This window comes from Balaenoptera borealis (genome assembly GCF_965194805.1).
Source record: "Balaenoptera borealis genome assembly, chromosome: X".
NCBI lineage: Eukaryota > Metazoa > Chordata > Mammalia > Artiodactyla > Balaenopteridae > Balaenoptera > Balaenoptera borealis.
This window is the reverse complement of record NC_138881.1, coordinates 18,416,420-18,437,170: the sequence shown is the minus strand read 5'-3', so window position 1 is coordinate 18,437,170 and position 20,751 is coordinate 18,416,420. Positions and strand designations below refer to the sequence as shown.

General features: G+C 35.4%; 1 protein-coding gene and 1 long non-coding RNA gene across 6 annotated transcripts in view; one reads left to right on the top strand and one right to left on the bottom strand.

Annotated features, from left to right (window-relative positions):
• The window catches only part of CNKSR2 (connector enhancer of kinase suppressor of Ras 2), a 263,636-nt gene that overhangs the window by 45,824 nt on the left and 197,061 nt on the right, over positions 1 to 20,751 (bottom strand). For all 5 annotated transcript variants that reach the window (XM_082375497.1, XM_082375498.1, XM_082375499.1 and 2 more), the window contains 6 exons: positions 18,077 to 18,125; positions 17,485 to 17,657; positions 15,371 to 15,444; positions 15,005 to 15,076; positions 8,150 to 8,217; positions 1,555 to 1,655 (listed from right to left, as the gene is read on the bottom strand). In XM_082375497.1, coding sequence (XP_082231623.1) covers positions 1,555 to 1,655; positions 8,150 to 8,217; positions 15,005 to 15,076; positions 15,371 to 15,444; positions 17,485 to 17,657; positions 18,077 to 18,125 — 537 coding nt within the window. The remainder of the gene's footprint in view (positions 1 to 1,554; positions 1,656 to 8,149; positions 8,218 to 15,004; positions 15,077 to 15,370; positions 15,445 to 17,484; positions 17,658 to 18,076; positions 18,126 to 20,751) is intronic.
• LOC309619973 overlaps positions 1 to 20,751 on the top strand; it is a 116,813-nt gene that overhangs the window by 80,781 nt on the left and 15,281 nt on the right. The window lies entirely within an intron of this gene.

The following is a 20,751-nucleotide window of genomic DNA, read 5'->3' as shown; positions in this document are numbered from 1 at the left end:
TGTTAGATGTGATCATTACGATTGAGGCTGAGGTTGTGGCCAGGAAAAGCCCGACTAAGGTGAAAGTACACCTTCCCCTCTGGGTAAAGGAGAAGTTAAGTGGCATCTTCTGTGGGCAGCCAGTTTTTCTTCCCACATGTTAATCACAATGTGAGTAGTTTCCTTCTTGAAATTCACAAGTTGCTATGATTAAAGAGCGGTTTGGTCAAGCTGCAGTTTCCCTTTCTCCCACGTTTACAAATATTTTAAAGGAACTATTTAGACCCTGATGTTTTAGGGAAAGAGGGAAAATATGATATAAACTATACCTTGTTACTGACTTCATTATTTCATTTGTCTGTTGCACTTGGTACACTGCAGCATCTATTAAGGAAATGTGTATATGGAGAGGAACAATTCTGCATTTCTGTCTACTTTTCTCCTTTTTCCCTTAGGTAAGAGATACTGTCATCAAACATTTCAATTAAAAATGTGACTTCCCTTTTAGTCCTTAGCCAAAAGTATTCATTCATTCATTTCAGAAATATTTATTGAGCACTTAATAAATAAGTACCAGTGCTGTGCCAGGCCATAGGGATGTACAGATGAATAGAACGGGGTTCCTGTTCTCAAAAAGTTCACAGTCCAGTCCAGTGAGCTGTTTGCAGTCCCAAATATTCTGATTTAATATCTCTGGATGAGGCCTGAGCATCTGCATTTCTAAAACATTCCAGAGGTGATTCTCATGCACAGCCAAGCTTGAGAAGTGGCCTAGAATTATATGAACATCTTGCATAGCACCCTTCTTGTTAAAAATCCCCTGGAGTAATACGGAGGTAGAATTAGGTGGCTGCTATTGTCACTTAAATCCAGCTTCCATTTCCTATTTGGAAGACTCAGTCTCAAGATAGGCAGAATTGACTCTTATGGTACTGTGACCATGCAATGTATTGCCTAAAATGTGACAACATTGAGACTCTTTCGGTAATTCTGATGGGAAATGGGCATGAAACAAACCAGGACAGTTGTAAAGATCAAGGTACAGTCTATACACAGAATAATTTACACAGGTTTAAGAAGTCTTAAGAAGAAGAGCACCACATAAACACATATACATTAAACCAGACCCCATGGCTGCCTGAAAAGCTACATGCCAAAACATGTTCAATACAGATATAATATAAATGTTTACAATTGCTTCTAAAGGACATAGGAATTAACTTTGTTAGTGTAGAACAGATAAGGTCAATTTATATATCTTTTTCTAAGAAGACTTTTTTTTGTTGTTGATATTTTCATGAAGGCTACTCTGACACAAATGGTATGTTTTCTTAATAAAACTGGTAAGATATTTACTAGTGTGGAATCTGTGGTGACTGCTTCTCCTGATTAAATATTCTTTGTATACTTAAAATTTTTTTCCCTTATTGCTTTTAGACTCCCTGTTTTCTTTCCCCCTAAAAACACCAAGGTCTGACATGTAATTAACTACATAATGTTTTTTAACATACAAAGGGGATGTCTCAGGTCAAAGAATCTGATGCTATATTGAGTATATTCCTACTGGCAACTTACGGAGGGAGGCCGTGGGTATGTATCGTAGGGGGGTGGAGGGCTGTCCTGTTTGGGTGTTGATGGAGTATCTGCTTCTTCCTTGTCACTCTCACTCCAGTAATCTGAAAATTCACACACATGGATACATCAACATCCCATTAAAAGTTTCTAGCCATATTTTCAGGAACACACACTACCAGCTAACAAAAGGAAGTTTAAATTCCATTCTGACACCCTGCTCCCCAGCACTCGCTACTCCAGGCCCACCAACTTTTATTTTCAGTTGGGTTTTGAGGAGGAAGGAAGAGTACAATCACCTAATTCCAACCTCCTTTTAAAGCAAGCAATTACACATAGCCACAATTTTAGGTAGGGCAATATGCCTCCAGTGGGGTGCTGGAGCTGACTTGTCACAGCCTGAGAAGGCTGATTATTAAATTTTCGGGAATTTTGCCAACGGTTGATATTGCATTGGGAGTTCAGAATCAGCCGTGGTGGGAGTATTTATACCATGGAAATTGGCAAACACTACAAATTAAATTTTGCTCTGTTGTTGTCATCGTCAAAAAAAAGAGAAGGAGTTAAGACAAAGACACTGCATAAGTCAAATAAGGTTTAGGGTATTTTAGATTCCAGACCAAATTACTTAAAGCTTCAATTAATGAATGATGTCACATGATGCCTCTTAAAGGTGTATCATTTTATCCTAAAGATGAACACTCTAAGAAGAAATACATAGGTTGAAAAAAAAAAAAAGAAATACATAGGTTGCTGTAGATCTCTACAGGTATAAACAGCTTCAAACATAATGTTCTCAATCCTCTTCTGTGGCTTCAGTTCACTGGTTATCTAACAGTTGCTGTTTCCAGAGTCATGCTGACATGAATCTCTATAACACCATACTCCCACCCCTACTTGGAAACACATGGCAAACCCTGATTCTTGCCAAACGCAAAAGGGCAAATCTGCTGATGTGGGCTCTAAGTTCCAAACTTCTAGAACTACTTAAAAGGGTAGAAAATGTAAGCCTCTAGACAAACTGACTTGGCAGACCTCAGGCAAGAGGGAAGGGGAAAAACTCCGAGAGATACATTAGTCAAGTAAGTAAAATACAGCACAAAGGCCAATCATCAGAATCTGTTCTACCAATATCTCAACCACCCTGTAACTGCTGGGTTAATTCTTTATGTGATTTACAAGGAAAAACCTAGAAGTATTATCCATATGAATTTCAAATGATAAAAGAAAAGTTATTAAAACAAAAGTTTCCTTATTCTTATGAAAATCTAAATCACAAAAGAACCTTAACTAATATTCAGATGTAGGTGAAAAATCATGGCACATATTTTTACAGGTACCCTTATCCACCCAGGAATTCCCATATTGTAATATTTTTATATATTTTCCTTGTGGTGCTTATTAATAAGTACAGCTAACATTTACTGAGTACTTACTATAATATGCCAAATAGAAAGTAGTAGAACTGCGGCTTGAACTAAGAAATTGCCTTGCTCTAAGCCTCGAAGGGCCAAGTCACTGGGACTCTTTGTACGACTTAGCGGGAGAATTTAATGTGACATATATTCATGATCCTTCAAGCCCCCCTCCTCCTGCTGCTCAAAATTCTTTAGCAATAGAGATTATTATATTCAGGCCTCAAAATACAAGGTCTCTGAAAATCCAATTCCTACTTTAATTATTCCCTTTGAGTAAAGGATAAGCAAACACTAGTTAACTTAAATTTGAGATCTGGTTTTTACATTGGGTCACACCAGTGATGGGCAGCATACTAAGTCTCCCCCTCAAATATGAATTGATGTAGTTGCCCAGAAACGGACCCAGTAAACACTGGTGGGAAAAGCATGAACTATATACTCGCGCAGATGTAGGTTCAGTGCTTGGCTGTACCAATTACCATTTCTGTGCTCTTGTGATGGTTACTTAATCTCTTTGAGTCTGTTTTGTCATCTGTAAAAGGGGGCTAATAATAACCACCTTTCAGAGTTGTGTGAGTGGGCTACTAAGGTAACATATATTCAAGCGCTTTGCATCTTGAAAGCACTCAATAAATATTAAGATCCCTAATATTGGGTGGATTTGTAGGTAGCATGCCAGGACAGTCTGACCCAGATCACACAGGAGATAAATGCCTAGTGTTCATCTTCTTAGACATTAGTTTTTTCTTGTAGCAAGTTCCAGCAATGAAAAGTGAATTCTGGAGCTCTGGGGCCTCAGTTGGGTAGTTTTGTGGGAGCCTGAAATACTACTGGGAAATTATTGCTGGAGGTGGAGGTACTAAGCACCCCCTCACCCTGCTCCCAAGCAGTAGGCTTGTGAAGATCATTCTGCTCTTACCCTTCCCACTATTTCCAGAAACTATGGCACCTGTGCTGAGCTCCCCCTTCACCTTTGCACTGAGACCTTGGGTCTCAAGGAGTTAGCACCTCAAGGGGTCCTATGAGCACACTGAGAAGGAGATGATCACCATTTTATCAAGATCCCTATAGCTATCATTACAAGTGACAGATTTAGGAGATTCTCTCTCTCCTCAGCCCCCCCCCCCGCACCGCAACCCCCGCTAAATTAGGAAGAATTCTAATTCTTTATTTGATGTAATTCTTGGTTTATTAAAGAAAAAACACCATCAAACCAAAGTTTTCTTGGGTTGCCTAAGAAAAGGCTGAAATACCACTTTGCAAATTAACTTCATTTCACACACTAAGCTGTGTGTCTTTGAGAGAGCAATGCCAGGGAAGAGGCTACACAGAAAATTTAGGCATTTTGGGTTTGTGTGGAAAATTACAGGCACACTGCTGCCCAGAGGCTGAAACCAGTCTGATTTTCATTCTAAGAGCAAATTAATTTATTTTTCTTAGCTCTCTATTTAGCACAAAATAAATGGATACTTTTAATGTCTCTTGCAGTGATATTCAATTTTACAAGTAACTAATCATGAATAAACAGTGCCATCAATAGAAGAGGAAAATTTTTACTTTATTTCTCATGTTGATACAAAAGGATAATTTGAAATTGACTTTTTCATCTAGAACTATCAAAGAAATACAATGTATTTCATTCACTTTTATGTAATTAAAGCTTTACAAAGACCTCGTGTGTGATTGAAAATAATGTGTCATGAATGTCTGATTTGAAGCTGGAAAAATATAGAAAAATGATTAGCAGACAATTAGCTAAATTATGATCTTGGCAGAATTTAGTGTAACCCTGTTTTCTCTAAGTAAAACAATGCATAATGAAAAAGAACCCCATATCCTTTATACTTCTGTAGTTAAAGACAGCAATTCACTAAACTTTTATTTAAGTCAATGAAAGAGTCACTTCCAAGCTGTACTGAGTATTTAAATAGAAACAGTGTTTGGCAGTTATTCCTCTGCATCTTTCTGAAATATTCCCAGTTCTCAAAGAGCTATATTTTGTATCAAGTTTAACTTCACTACTGAGAATGGTACTTAGATGTCAAACAATTCTATAGAAGTGTGGAACAGACACATGCATCCAGTAGTTGTCTATATAGAATACGTAAGACCTAATCCTGCATAAGGTAGGAAGTCTAATATGTTTCTGACCTATGTTAGAGTACCTGATGAATGTATACTCTAGGTGGAAATCTAAATTATTTCAGAGATTCTGGTTGTAGAGACCTGAACTGTAACTATTAGCTTCTACCTATGATTGTCAACCACGTTCCAGTAGGCACTAAAATAAATACTCACGTGACAGACTACGGCAGCATGAATCCATGGAATGAGTATTTTTTGGAACGTGCATGTGCAATATGACTTACCAGTTCTTTCATCCATAATGAAATTTGGTTATATAATGCCAAGTACAAAGGAAATCCACTAAAATCAAGGCCATGCTCAGCTTCAAAGCAATGTCGAGTGATAAAATACAGAAGCCTGAAAACCCAAGGTTCCTTATTCATGCAAACTGACTTTTTTCAAGATTCATTCTCCTATTGGCACATTGCCCACACTTCTAATTCTTGCATCTTAAAAAACTGAGAAATAAATCTATATGCACTTTTAAAGAACAGTTTTCATGCTTTTTAAAGTAATTTGAAAAGGAAGGCTGGTGTGTGTGTGTGTGTGTTTGTGTATTTAGCTCCCTTACTATAATTGTAGGCCTATAAATTAAGTAGAAGTATGAAAGTGGAGAATAAACTTTTAACAATGAAGAAATGTGACAATAACTGGCCTGACACTTCATAGTCCTGGCCGGGATTTGCCTGTGCACAGTGATTTGATAGAGATGGTTTCCATGTTATTTGTGGAAGTACTCATGCTATTTCCACTCCCAGGAATGTTTTATTTTATTACTTCTCATCCTGCGAGAACCAGTTCAGATAATGAGTCCACATAATGTTTTTTTTCCCATTTCCCTCCTAGAAGGAATCTCTCCAGCCTCATTCCCATGGAATTTGGTTTGTACTTTCCCATGTTTCACTTTCCATATTGTACTAAGAGTATCTTTTCTACTAGAATTCAATGTAATTTCAGGCAGGATGGGTGCTTATTTCACCTTAATACAATTAGAGTGTTAGCTGAAGGCCTTATTCAGAAACACTTTAATATTTAACAAAATACCTTCTCTGCCTCTTCACCGCTAACTTTATATCAGCCTCACTGATTACTTTCTCCAAGTATTTCCTCATTAATCCTGCCTCCTTCTCAGGTTTTTAAAAAAATTTTGCAGCCACTTAGCAATTTTTTAAATCAGTTGCATGTGGTGCAAAAATTAGTACTCATTTACTTTATGTTGCTCTTTAATTTTTCTTAGGCAATTTCAAGTGTGAATTTTTTAGAGTCTCAATAAGATGCTGAATTCCCATTGGCAGTAACCATATTTTGCTCTTTCTTGGAAATCTTCCTGCCCTATCTCCTCACCCTTCACTGCTCTAGTCACCCCCATTCTCTCACCCCATGGCTCTAAGCCAGGGGTTGATAAACTGTGGCCTGCAGGCCAAATGAGGCTCTTTGCCTGTTTTTATACAGCCTGTGGATCAAGAATGGTTTTTACATTTTAAGTGGATAAAAAAAATCAAAAGAAGAATATTTTTCAAAATGTGAAAAATGTTATGAAATTCAATCTCAGTGTCTGTAAATAAAGCTTTATTGAAGTACAGCCACTTCCCTTCATGTGTCTATAGCAGAGTTGAATAGTTTCAACAGAAACCTTAAGGCCTGCAAAGTCTAAAATATTTACTATTTGGATCTTTACAGAAAGTTTGCTGACCCCTGACCTAAATATTTGCTGAAAGATTGGTTTTGGAATCTGGTTATCTTCTTTACATCTCTCTAACCGTTAGTTTTGAGATGTTTTAAAAAGTCTTCCCCGTGAGGAAACAGTAGGTTTTCAGAATCTTCATGTTGACCAACAGGCTATGTCCACTGGAGACACAACTAGAAATATGTGTATCAATGTGTGGAATCCTTTTAACTTCAGGATGTCTCAAAAGTTTTCAAAGAACTATTTATGCTTCCAAGGGATGTATAGCAAACATTCTTTGGGAAATGTGAAGCTACTTTTATTTTTAAATAAATTTATTTATTTATGGCTGCGTTGGGTCTTCGTTGCTGTGCGCGGGCTTTCTCTAGTTGCGGCGAGCAGGGGCTACTCTTTGTTGCAGTGCACGGGCTTCTCACTGTGGTGGCTTCTCTTGTTGTGGAGCACGGGCTGTAGGCACGCGGGCTTCAGTAGTTGTGGCTCGAAGGCTCTAGAGCGCAGGCTCAGTAGTTGTGGCGCACGGGCTTAGTTGCTCCGCGGCATGTGGGATCTTCCTGGACCAGGGCTCGAACCCGTGTCTCCTGCATTGGCAGGCGGATTCTTAACCTCTGTGCCACCAGGGAAGCCCTGAAGCTACTTTTAGAACGGTGACCACAACTTTTGTTAAGATTTCAATTTTGCATCAGGATACTGTATTTCATAAATGTGAGGTCAATACTAAGGCAAGTTCCATAAGATCACAGAGCTAACATAGTAACAGAACTGAAGAACACAAGCAAATGAGATAATCTATGGAAGAAGGGATCATTCATCTGAGCTCTTTGCATAAAAGAGCACTTAAATGTCTGTGAAATCACTAAGTAGAAAAAACAACTCACCACCAAGGACCTTGACTTGGGTCAATATAAAGGACCAATTCTAGGTTTTTTAATTTATTTTTTTAACATCTTTATTGGAGTATAATTGCTTTACAGTGGTGTGTTAGTTTCTGCTTTTTATAACAAAGTGAATCAGCTATACATATACATATATCCCCCCATCTCTTCCCTCTTGCATCTCCCTCCCTCCCACCCTAGGCTTTTTAATCTTTAAGATTTTTTTTCCTCCATAGGAAGTAGACTAAAGAAGATGGCAACAAACAGGAATGAGCTCCACATTAGCTGCTCCAAAAATTTGAGTTTATTTCCTGTTTAATTTACTAAACCTTACCCATAAGATGCTATGGTTTGGATTCAAAGTGCACAGAAGAGAAATAACCACAGACTGACATACGCATTTTCTCTCAAGTGATGGCAGTGAATCACTGTATAGGAAAACAGCAAGAAAAAAGAAGTGTAACACAATAGTAAAAAAAAAAGTATTTCTTTACCTTGTTCTTGCTTAATCCTCTCTCTTTCTGCATATCCTGCAGTCAGCATATTAATTCTGTTAAGCCACCTGAAAAAACAAATATTAAAATCAGTAACATTGCAACTGAATTTTTTATACTTTATACTTAACTATTTTCTTGGGAATAGTTATTTTAAAATGTATAAGAATTTATGGAATAATCCTAGATAAAGGGTGTGTTTTTTTGCTACTCTTAACACATGGAGTCTTCAATGAGCTATAATTTGCTGTAGTACAGACTGCTCCCACACTAAAGATGCTATTTCACTAGAAAAGTCTTGGGCAAACCTGTTAACATCTGTAACATAAAGGGTTTTGAGATGACCAAAGCCCTATTAATTCTGTTGCTCTAAATGTAAAAGCACTCCAAATATTTTTGCTGTTCTGTTTCTTCAGAACAAATGCTCCTTTGGAGATATTTAAACAATATCAGATATAATTTGTCCTGAGAAGGGAAAAAATTATAGACCTTGCCTGTCAAAATATGTTTTACTATTAAATATTAGTTTTGATGAATCTCCTTTAAGTTTAATGATCCAAAGGGAAACACATCTCAGTAGTAGTATACTTTGGAAATTTGTCTCTAAATACAAGGGTATTAGGTTTTTCCAAAGACAAAACGAGCATATACAATTTTAACCTCTGTTTAGATCTTGAAAATTTATTTCCATGAACAATAGTAATTTAAAAATAAATCTTAGTTCTTTCCTCTTTCAGTAGAGTTGCTATTGCCAATGTAGGGAACTGCCTGAAGCAAAGCACTATTTCAATCTCCGTCTTTTGTCCCACTAGGTCACTCCCTGTGTTCATTATTCTGGATAACTGTTTACACTGCATCAGATTATCAAATCACAAAATCTTTAAACTCACCTGACAGTTTCCCACTGGTCAATCCTGAGCTATGATCCATATATTTTCCCAAATAAGAAAGTAAGGAAGAATCAACCTTCCAAACTAGCTTGAGTATGTTTGGAATCACTAGTATAGTTAACATCATTAAGTTGTGGAATAATCTGATCGAAACGTTTTTAGGAAAAAACTGTGTTTGAGAAGTTTTTCTCCTAGGAGATTATCTCCCCTGTCAAGTGGAAGATGACTTTCTTTGAAGTGACTCATACGTTTCATCATTTATGCCAAGTGGTGTTAACTGTGCATCAGATACTTAGAATATCTTGAAAAGGGAGGGAGGAAAGTTGTTTCTCTAATGGACAAAATCACATCCATGGAAATTTAAGCTTTAATTTTAAGAATAAGTCACTTAAAGCACAACTTTATTTTGACAAAGCCTACAATGTAATGATCACCTCAACTATGGGAAGTAAAGAAGGGACTGGAGCAGAAATGAAAAAAAAAATGGATCAAATGAATTCAGTAGCATGATATATACACACGATCCAGAAAATTATAAACTGTAAGTCAAGAAGTTAACTTCATGACAAATAACCTTTTAAAAATGACTCTAATCATTAGTAAAAGGTCAAAATTAAAATCTAGTCTATAGGTCATTTGTAGTAAGAAAGGGGTTGAATTTGTACTACAAGGTGAATCTTAGCACTCTTAGGAAAGACTGGCTTGGTGCTTTTTGGGTGGAAATGATGTTGATACCACTAGAGGAACACTTGTTATTGAATTTTAATTCAGTACTTCATATTTACTACTTTTTAATATATCACTGAAATTTCATTTTATCAGAAGTCTTAAGAGCAGTGAGGTCTTCATGAGATGAATAAAGAAACTAAAAAGAGGCTTCTTAATTTTTCAGCTCAACAACATTTATTAAATGCCTGTTGTATGCTGAACAATGAGCTACGTTTTGGGGGTCCAAAAATGAATAAGACATAATTTCTGCCTTGGATGAGCTCCAGGATTCCTAAATTCCACAAGACAATTAAAAATTAAACTACTTTTAGGAAGAAAAATTCTGTCCACAATAAAAACTCTTTACAAAGTGTATGCATAAACTTGTATGTATAGACACAAAAGGCTGAATGCTACACAACTGTTGTTGCTGTCTTGGATAAAGTTGTCCTTAGGCCTCAGTTAGAAGATGCTTATCCAAACACTTGCTGCAGTTATGGTTTGGTGTTTATATGCTATTATGAACAGCAGATATATATGCATTAATTGAGTTAAGAAATATTAATGTGTGCCAGGTACTGTTCTAGGCACTGAGGATAGAGAGAGAGATAAATGAAACAAAGTATCTGTTTTCATGATGCCTGTATCTTCAGTGAGGGAGACAGACAATATTTAAGGATAAGAGGATTGGGCCTATGGTGAATGTTCCAATGAAGCTGTCAACAGCTGACACAGAATAACGTACTGAGAGGGAAACAAGAGTAAGAACTAGGGAAGAAATGTAAAATAATCACACTAAACAGAAACTGGTGAGTCCTGACAATTATAAGGACATATGTGCTGACATGAAAAGGAATACATAGGCCAAGTGAATTCAGTAAATAAGTCTCAGAATACTTGAGAAACATGATGTTTTGTTTTCTTCCCACAGATTTCACACAGGCTGGCAAAAAAGTTTTTTTTATGTTTCAATCCTCATTTCTGAGGATGGAACAGATGGATTGGTGGTAGGGTGCTCAAAAGTATTTTTGCAGATTACCTCACAATCAAACTTAAAGCTACTCAAAAAATAGATGGTGAGATTTTAATATTCTAAGTTATATATATTTGGGTATATGTATATGTATGTGTGTGCATATGTATGTGTATACACACATGCGGATTTTACAGAAGAAAATTAAATCTAAGGATTGCTTTTTCATTCCAGTTACTAGGTCCTGTCAAAACTAGCACTACATTTTAAAAATACATATGATAATACTTTAGAAATTATGAAATAACCAGGTAAGGCATTTATTTATAATTATTATAATATAATTATAATTATTTATAACTATATCATCTTTTGAAGGCTTAGGTACATGCCTTCAAAGGACTACATATAGAATGAACCAACACCCAGATCATCTTGCTGTTATGTAACAATCAGCTTATTAAATAAAGTTGTTGGAGGCTGTCTCTCCCCATCACTAATCCTCTGTGAATATTGCCAGCACTGACTCTCTTCCGTCCTACTAACAAGTAATTTTTAATAAACTTGCCTATTGAAAGTAGACATTAGGAATATGCTTATTCAAAAAATAAAAAGCAAGGCAAAACAATAAAAGTCCACTATACTTAAATTTTAAAAAAAGATTCAGTATTTCAGGACAATTTAATTCTGAAGGTTGTAGTACATCATGGCAAGGCTTACATAAAACAGCACTCTTAAATGTACCATGTGGAGATGACATACTTGATCAGATTTACTTAATTTTTTCTTTGACCCATTGCTTAGAAAAGGCAACAAAATGAAACATATGGGTTTGGTTTAGCTTCTTCTCTGATATCCTGAACCAGATACATCCACAGGAGTATTAGGGAAGAGTTAGTGACATCATACACTTCTGAGTTATTGCTAACACAGGGTAGAGAATGGAGATCAAGAGTGGTTTTATAGTTCATAAAAATGCATTTTTGAACAGGCTATTTTCTACACCTAAAAAGACCCTGATTAGCAAGTATCACAAATGATTAAATTATGTTAATTCCTGGATGGAAGTAACTGTGTTCTAGTGGATCTATCTTGTAGGAGAGGACATGATTATATATACCACTTATTTTCTGTTTGGTTATGATGTAAATCCTTCATATTTATCCTAAGGGCATTGAGCGCAATTGTGGTAAAATGGATAGTGAGTAACTACAACAGTAGAATTATAAAATAGTTAAAACACAAAATAGAGTACCACCCCTCCCCAACAAGTACACAAACATTTTCATTTTGAGAATAAGCTCTCCAAATTCTGATTGGCTAGTGTGAAATTTCAAGATTGGTAACATGCAAATCAAGAGAAGATTATGGAAACCAAATACAAGGCTCAGTTCACAGAACTAGAACAAATAATCCTAAAATTTCTATGGAACCATAAAAGACCCAGAATTGCCAAAGCATTCCTGAGGAAAAAGAACAAAGCTGGAGGCATAACACTCCCAGACTTCAGACAATACTACAAAGCGACAGTAATCAAAACAGCATGGTATAGGCACAAAAACAGACATATGGATCAATGGAACAGAATAGAGAGTCCAGAAATAAACCCACACACCTATGCTCAACTAATCTTTGACAAAGGAGGCAAGAATACATAATGGAGAAAAGACAGTCTCTTCACCAAATGGTGTTGGGAAAGCTGGACAGCTGCATGTAAATCAATGAAGTTAGAACACTCCCTCACACCTTACACAAAAATAAACTCAGAATGTCTTAAAGACTTAAATATAATATGACAGCATAAAACTCCTAGAAGAGAGCATAGGCAAAACATTATCTGACATAAATCCCAGCAATGTTTTCTTAGGTCAGTCTCCTAAGGCAATAGAAATAAAAGCAAAAATAAACAAATGGGACCTAATCAAACGTATAAGCTTTTGCACAGCAAAGGAAACCATAAACAAAACAAAATGACAACCTAAGGAATGGGAGAAAATATTTGCAAATGATGTGACTGACAAAGGGCTTAATTTCCAAAATATACAAACAACTCATACAACTCAGTAACAACAACAAAAAACCCACAACCTAGTCAAAAAATAGGCAGAAGACCTAAGTAGACATTTCTCCAGAGAAGACATACAGATGGCCAATAGGTACATGAAAAGATGCTCAACGTCGCTAATTATTAGAGAAATGCAAATCAAAACTACAATGAGGTATCACCTCACAGCAGGAGGAATGGCCAGCATCAAAACATCTACAAGCAATAAATGCTGGAGAGGGTGTGGAGAAAAGGGAACCCTCCTACACTTTTGGTGGAAATGCAGATTGGTGCAGCCACAATAGAAAACAGTATGGAAGTTCCTTAAAAAACTAAAAATAGAGCTACCATATGATCCAGAAATCCCACTCCTGGGAATATATCTAGAGAAAACCACAATTTGAAAAGATACATGCACCCCAATGTTCACAGCAGCACTATTTACAATAGCCAAGACATGGAAGCAACCTAAGTGTCCATCAACAGATGAATGGATAAAAAAGATGTGGTATATATATACAATGGAATATTACTCAGTAATAAAAAAGAATGAAATAATGCCACTTGCAGCAACTTGGATGGACCTAGAGATTACCATACTAAGTGAAGTAAGTCAGACAGAGAAAGACAAATACCATATGATATCACTTATATGTGGAATCCAAAATATGATACAAATGTGCTTATTTATAAAACAGAAACAGACTCACAGACATAGAAAACAAACTTATGGTTACCAAAGGGGAAGGGGGGGACAGATAAACCAGGAGTTTGGGATTAGCAGATACACACTACTATATATAAAATAGATAAACAACAAGGACCTACTCTATAGCACAGGGAACTATATTCAATATCTTGTAATAAACCATAATGGAAAAGAAAAGAAAAGAAAATATATAAAACAATCACTTTGCTGTACACCAGAAACTAACACAACATTGTTAATCAATTATATTTCAATAAAAGAAAGGCTCAGTTCTCCTATAAATTATAAAAGATTTTATTAAGTTTTCTCAACACCTTTCTTTGCCCTCTCCTTGTATTCATATCCTTGGTTTGGAAAAATCACGCCTATACTCTGAAGTGTCAAAGAACAAGATTATTTATAAAAGCATATTAAGTGTCCATTTAGCAAGTTCAAGCACATTTATGAAGCTGCAAAATTTTGTGCTTACAAATATCTGAACACTAACTCTTTAGAGATATACAAAGAAAGTTATATGGCGTGAGAACCCAAAGTATATAAAAGGAATATATATTGAAAGCAAACACTTATATAGCACTTACAATTTAGCAGGTACTGTTCTAAGCCCTTTATGTGTTCTTATTTGCCCCTCATAAAAGTTCTATGGATGGAGATGGTTATTATCTCCATTTTTTAAAAAGAGTTAATACCTGACATAGAGAGGTTAAGTTCTATATCCAAGGTCACACAGCTACTAAGTGGGACATCTGGAACTTGGACAGCCTGGTTCCAAAGTTCATACTCTTAACCACTATGCTATTCTGCGTCTTCCTAACTATTGGCACATCATATATGTAACATGCACTGCCTACTAAAGACCTGTGAAGGGGAAAATTTTGAATCTTAAATCCAATTTCTACAAATCTAGAAAACGGAAAGGAGAAAGGAAAGAAAAAGGAAGAAAGGATCAAACCCATAAGAGCCAAAATGGAAACAAGAAGCAGTATGTTGTAGATAATGAAAAAATATATATCCAGATTTTCCCAGAGCCACCAAATAACCACGTGCCATCTAATCACTTGGCTGCACAATCCTGTCCAGTGATAGAAGAAAGGTGACAGAGAGATATACCAACTACGCCTATGCCTGAATTATTGAGATGGATATTCTGTCATAAATACTCAGCACTTGGAAAAGTCAGCTTTTTTTGTGGGTATCCTTCCTTCCTCACTTGGGAATAAATTTGAAGACCATTCCATTCTTGAAATGGACTTAAAAAATTTTTTTTTTCTACAGTGGATTTTTTTTTTGGCTTATGTATGGATTCTGGCACATTTTTGGTAAACTTGACGAAAAGTCAATGAGTTTATTTTGACTTTTTAAAATGCCATTCTTTAAAATTAGGTATGGCTACATGGAGTTATGGCTGGGTCCATTTTATTTTAAACTGATCTAGAAACTTCAGTGACATTATTCTCTAGGCATTGATGTGGAAAACAGAATTCTAAGCCTAACTGACTTTCTAAGTATTTTGAAATTTAAGTAACTTTACCTGTTCATATCATCAAGATGCTCAGCAGCAAAATAAAAGCTTTTGATTTTAGGATGACAGGCTTTGAATGCACTGCAAAAGGAAACAGAGTACATTTATTTATTTCAAATTGGGAAATAAGTTAGAACCAAACAATTTTTATGGATAAAAATTACCTCAGATCTAATCTGAGTTCACATATATAATGCTTCTGCCGTGATGACAGAAATGAGTGAAAAATTTAATTTTCTGCCCACAAAACTACTTTCTTATTACCTCAATTTGAAAGCATTAGACAAGCAACCTATAATTTAAAAGCTAGAAATTAAAAAAAAACAAAAAACTATCCTTCCTTTCTTTCCCTCGCCCCAAATAAAATCAACTTACTATTTCTTGCGGCACTCACTGGCTCTATCAATTTTAAATTCAGGCAGACTGATGAATCCTTCTGCTTTTTCATCCTAAAGAGGCAACACTCTTGTTTAGGGTATTATATACAAAGGTTTGAAGCTGGTGCTACTATATACCTATGCCTTAAATATCTATACTAATAAATCAGTTCATTTAATCCTTTAAATTAGACATTTTAGAGATCAGAATTTCAGTCTTACCTGTTATAGTCCATTAAATTGAAGGTATATTTTGAACATTTAGAATAGTACAAATTAAAATACATACAGAAATGTTTAAAAATCCTTTTTATATTAAAATAAAGATAGAAAAATTTTTAATTCTCAAAGTGAAACCTGTTTTATAAGTAATTTTTCCCTCAAAATGTATATACACATTTATAACATATAAAATAACTGTAGTCCACATTTACAATTCAATTTTCTACCATTTTAAATGTTCAGATATAAAATGTAGGGACATTTACTAATTCAATTCCTTTTCTGTCTCCAAAAAAAATCTCTTAAACCTGAATTAAATAATTATTTTGTGTGCTCAAGATTTTACAAATGAAGAGATTAATTTGATTTTCAAATATCTGAATTGGTTTACATGCTATATATATATAAAAGTCATGTTTCACTTGGAAAACTGAATGAAATCCATAAAATGCCCCCCCCCCAATGTGGGATGGGAATACAAGATAGGAGAATTATCTAAAATCTTACGTCAGATGCAAGTTATTACAACTAGGCTAAGATTATTTTTGGCTAAACCCTTTAAATGTTGTTGTCCCTTTCATGTTCATGAGCCAACTCCTCAGACTTTTACTCCCAAACTTCGATCTGTGCTGTACCAGTTCATGGCTCCTTATATATCAAGTTCAAGAGACATTATACTCCCATCTGCCATCTCAAAGAAAAAGAATAGGGGTTCTCAATTCTTTTAGTGTGTGTGTGTATGTTTATATGTAAAACTTAATAAAATTTGATGCTAATGATAGCGACTAAAATGTGTGTGTTATATGCAAGAGCAGTATAACTTCCAATATTTTTCAATATTTGAGCATTTTTTTCTTCCAATCTTAGGGTAAATACAGTAGTCTCAAATTTCTTAACTTTGATTTGTGTTATGTTACCCTTGATGTCTTTAATGTTAACATTAAAAATTTTGAACAATTTAAAATACTTTTGGGGTAGTTATGATCTCTCCATTAAACTTTGAAAGACAGAATAGCATTCAGCAGACAATCTACAAGTGATCTAAAATAAAGAGAAACATAAAGACGTTATGTTTTTATACTATTTGATTGGCATACAAAAAGTTTTTAGCCAGCACACTACATTAAACCACATACATTTTTATGAAAAAACAAGCTAACAATAGAAATTTTTGTTTAAAAAACTTAAGGTGAACTGATAGATGGCTATGGCAAAGGAAGCAAATGTAGAGTTAAGGGAATATCAAAAAATAAGGTATACTGTATATCTGTTGTGATATGTGACAGGTTATATAATTACTCTGGATATAAATCTGTTTACTGGAAATGAAACAGGAAATCATAAGAACAATTTGCATGTATTATATACCCTCCCCCTGCTGTCCCTATTGGGCCAAATGAAATGAATACTTGAAGGTTTTTGAAACTAGTCTACTAGTTCATTTATTCCTTAAGAAAAACTGAAACAAATGCAGGTGGTATTAATTTAATTTACTTAACTTACTAAAGGACTTCCTCCCAAAAAAGCAAACAGAAAAAAATTTAAAACTTTGAACAAAAGCAAGACATTTAAAAATCTTTATCAAATTTCCATGTATCATCCTTTTGAGTAAGCTTTTGCTTGAATTAGTTTGGTATTTTTAATTAGATATACAGAATTTTACTGTACATTATATTTCAGATATGTTGCTACATTAGAATAATTGAGACAACTGCCTTTCCAGAACCCCACAATGCAACCATTTTAAGAAGGCAGACTGAAAAATAACCAGCAGAAGTCTCCTGAATTAGCCTTAAGGTGACTATATGATTTTAAAATGTAAGTCTCAAAACGATGATTCTTTTGGTTAAAGATAAAATGCATGAGAAAACAAAATGTGCTTTGTCTTACCTCCTCATTAATATACCAATATAGGGATGCATCCTTTAGGACAAACCAGTATTTCTTCCATTTCTGTGAAAAATAACTCTTCGCATCTTTCTTTTTCCAAAGCCAGCCCTCACAGTCACCACGGCCAAGATCTTTGCAAGAAATCCGTCTTTTGCTCTTGCCGGCTATAGGACCTAAAGATAATAGTGGGTAAAAATGCTCTTTAAATTTTGTATAGGTGTGAAGGTAGAAGATTAATCTATAGATTATAAAAATAAGTCTGGATACTTAACAACCTTAAAAATTCTTATTTTCTCATTGTATCAGAATAAAAAACTATGGAAAATTTTAATACCTTTTCACCCACATGAGTGACATACAATTTAATCCGAAGTGCGTGATCCCAGCCTGAAAACCTGTTGAGACCATGTGTTGCAAAAGGTACCTTGTATCATAATTGACCTGAAGGAGAAGCCGGTCTTGGTGGCTCTTGTGCTAGGGGGTTGTTCTCTTCCAAACCACACTGGGCTCAGGCAAGAGAGGATGGGTGAACTGTGCTGGTGATTATCCCAGTGCAAACTAAGCAGCTAAATGTTTCATTTCCTTTTCTTACCTTTGTTTTTCTTCTTTGATTTGTGCTGCAGAGAAGACTGCTGAAATGTCTGAAATCAAAGATAGGGAAGAATGTTATTTGTTACGCAGGGTGCCATCGGAGTGCCAACAAGCTGCAGAAAACACTCAAAAGCTGAACGGTGACTCTGAACCCCGGTCAGCGAAAGTACCTTCTTTTTCCGAAGACTCAAAACAAATTCATATATATCATGCCGCTAAACTTTCTAATTTCTCATGAAGCAGGAGAGAATAATATTATCTTTGTCTTTATTTTGTAGGCAGAGAAATAGGGACACAAAGCAGGCCTGAAACTGAGGGCTCATATATGCAGAGCACTACCTTTCTAAGGGGTTTATAGTGCTTTCTCAGGCAATATCTCATTTGATTCTCACAAAATCTTATGAAGTTGTCAAGCAAGTATGACTATCACTTGTTCCTTTGAATTTCATTATACTCCATAAGCCACCATCAGCTACTGATCTCCTAGGCCATCCCCTTCAGTTGCTAAATATTTCAGCACTTGAATCAATATTTTCTTCTCACACCTACTTCTGTCTCTATTATGGGGAACTAATCTTCATGTAGGTGATGTCAGTGTGTTGGTTCCTCAGTCCCTCATCTCCAATGTTCTTTACTTCTCCACTCTTCTCCACTCTTCCATGGGTCACCCCCATGACCCTATGTTTGTTACTCTTAAGCATACTCCAACAACTGCCTCCATTATCTCCGTTTTACATAGTATAATACCTCCAACCCAGCAATTTTTAGGAAATCTTCATTGAGGCATCCAATTTATTGACTTTACCACCTTTTGTGCCTTTATTTCTCTTCTTCCACTTGCTTTCCATGGGACATCGTTATAACCATTTCCTTGAGCTATATACTTCCTGCATCATACTTGCCTAGCTAACAACCATCCCAGTTAAACCCACATATCAGTCTATTCCACTCTAAGGACCCGAATAGCGTAATGTCTTAATAGAAAAACCCACAACTGTATGACTGGTCTAGCTTTCAATTAATGACTATAAATCACTGGTTCCAGTCAGACAGTCTACTAAACTAGATTGTTCACTGGTCTAAATAAGGTTAATTATGTTCATATGATTAGCTAGCTAACAGGGTAGAGAGATAGCATGTGTAATTTTAATTCACAGATAATCCTTCAAAATGAATTTTAGGTAACAGATTCTTCTTTATATCTGTAAGGGGCAATTGGATTTTGTCTACATAAAATTTGCTGGCCTTGGTTTTATAAAGTAAATTCGTATTCTGTGACATACTTCCTTATTTAGTATCTTTGCTTGTAAAATAACATTCTACTTACATAATAATTTTCATGATTTATATATGGTTTACATAATTCTTAGGAATATAATATTATGGGTGGATATTAGTCCTAAAGATAAGGGTCAGATAATTGGCTGACATTCAGTGTAACGCAGAAATAATCACCCAATTGTCAAAGCAATATAAATACATATATATGCGGGGGGGTGTGTGTGTATAAAACTTTGCAGGATCCATGGCTACAGAAATTCACAATCAATTTTGGAGACAGAGCATAAAAGATAAAAGTCATCATGCTATGTTAATTTTCTTGAGTGCACTTTGCTTCAAAATAATAACTCAAATAATAACTCAGGCTAGTGTGCTTAAGTATAGTTAATTTACATATAGTTATTTTCCCTAAATTGTTTGGCTGTAAAATTACTGATTGGGTTTTTTTCCCTTTGTGTTCCCACAAGTAATCATTATAATTTTACAGCTCATTATTTTTAAAAATGACAAAGATGGGGGTGGTTTGTTTTTAGGAAGCTACATGGATAACAGACAGCTCAAAAGAATTGAGTTATATAATGTACTTCCTATGCTTTTTGCACATTATTTCTTAGAACCTGAAGGTCTACTTTAAAATCTACACAAAAACATATTTTATGCTCTCCAGGTTTTCTTTTTTAACAAGATTATCTTTTCTTTCCCTATAAAAATATATTCTCATACTGATCATGATTGCAGAGCATAATCAGTATACATATTGTTGGAACCTAAGAACTCCTAGGCACACAATACAGATTTATCCATCATTCAAAGAAGCAAAGCTTTAGCTGTCTTTTTAAAATATTGTAAACATTACAATGAAATTCTCTTAAGAGAGACGTCATTATTTTTCCAAGTGATGTGACATTTTCTAAAATGAAAGAGTTAATTGAATTATATGCTTTTGAAAGTAATGGAAAAAACAATGAAAACTACCGTTAAGGAAATAGGTCTTTGTGTAGAAAAGAGTAATATAGCAGGCCTGAGGCTGCTATCTTAGAAAGGCCTGCTTGCAAGGTTGGCCCTCGGCTGACATTTGGGAACTTGGCTGGTAAACAGTTCCCTGTACTGACATGAAGCTTCCCTAAGCGATAAGATGATTTTGCCCACCTGGGGACTAAACACTTGCTTTCATTTCAGGAAAGGAAAAGTAGTTGCTAGGCAGAGGATGCCTATGTAACCAACCCATTAAAATCCTTGGGTACTGAGTCTTCAATGGGCTCCCCTGGGCAGAGACACTACATACATGTGACTGTATTTTTGCTGCTGGGGAAGTGTGCCCTCTGCATGATCTGTCATGAGAAGGAGAGAGCACAGGAAACCTGCACATGGATTTCTCCAGATTTCATGGGTATC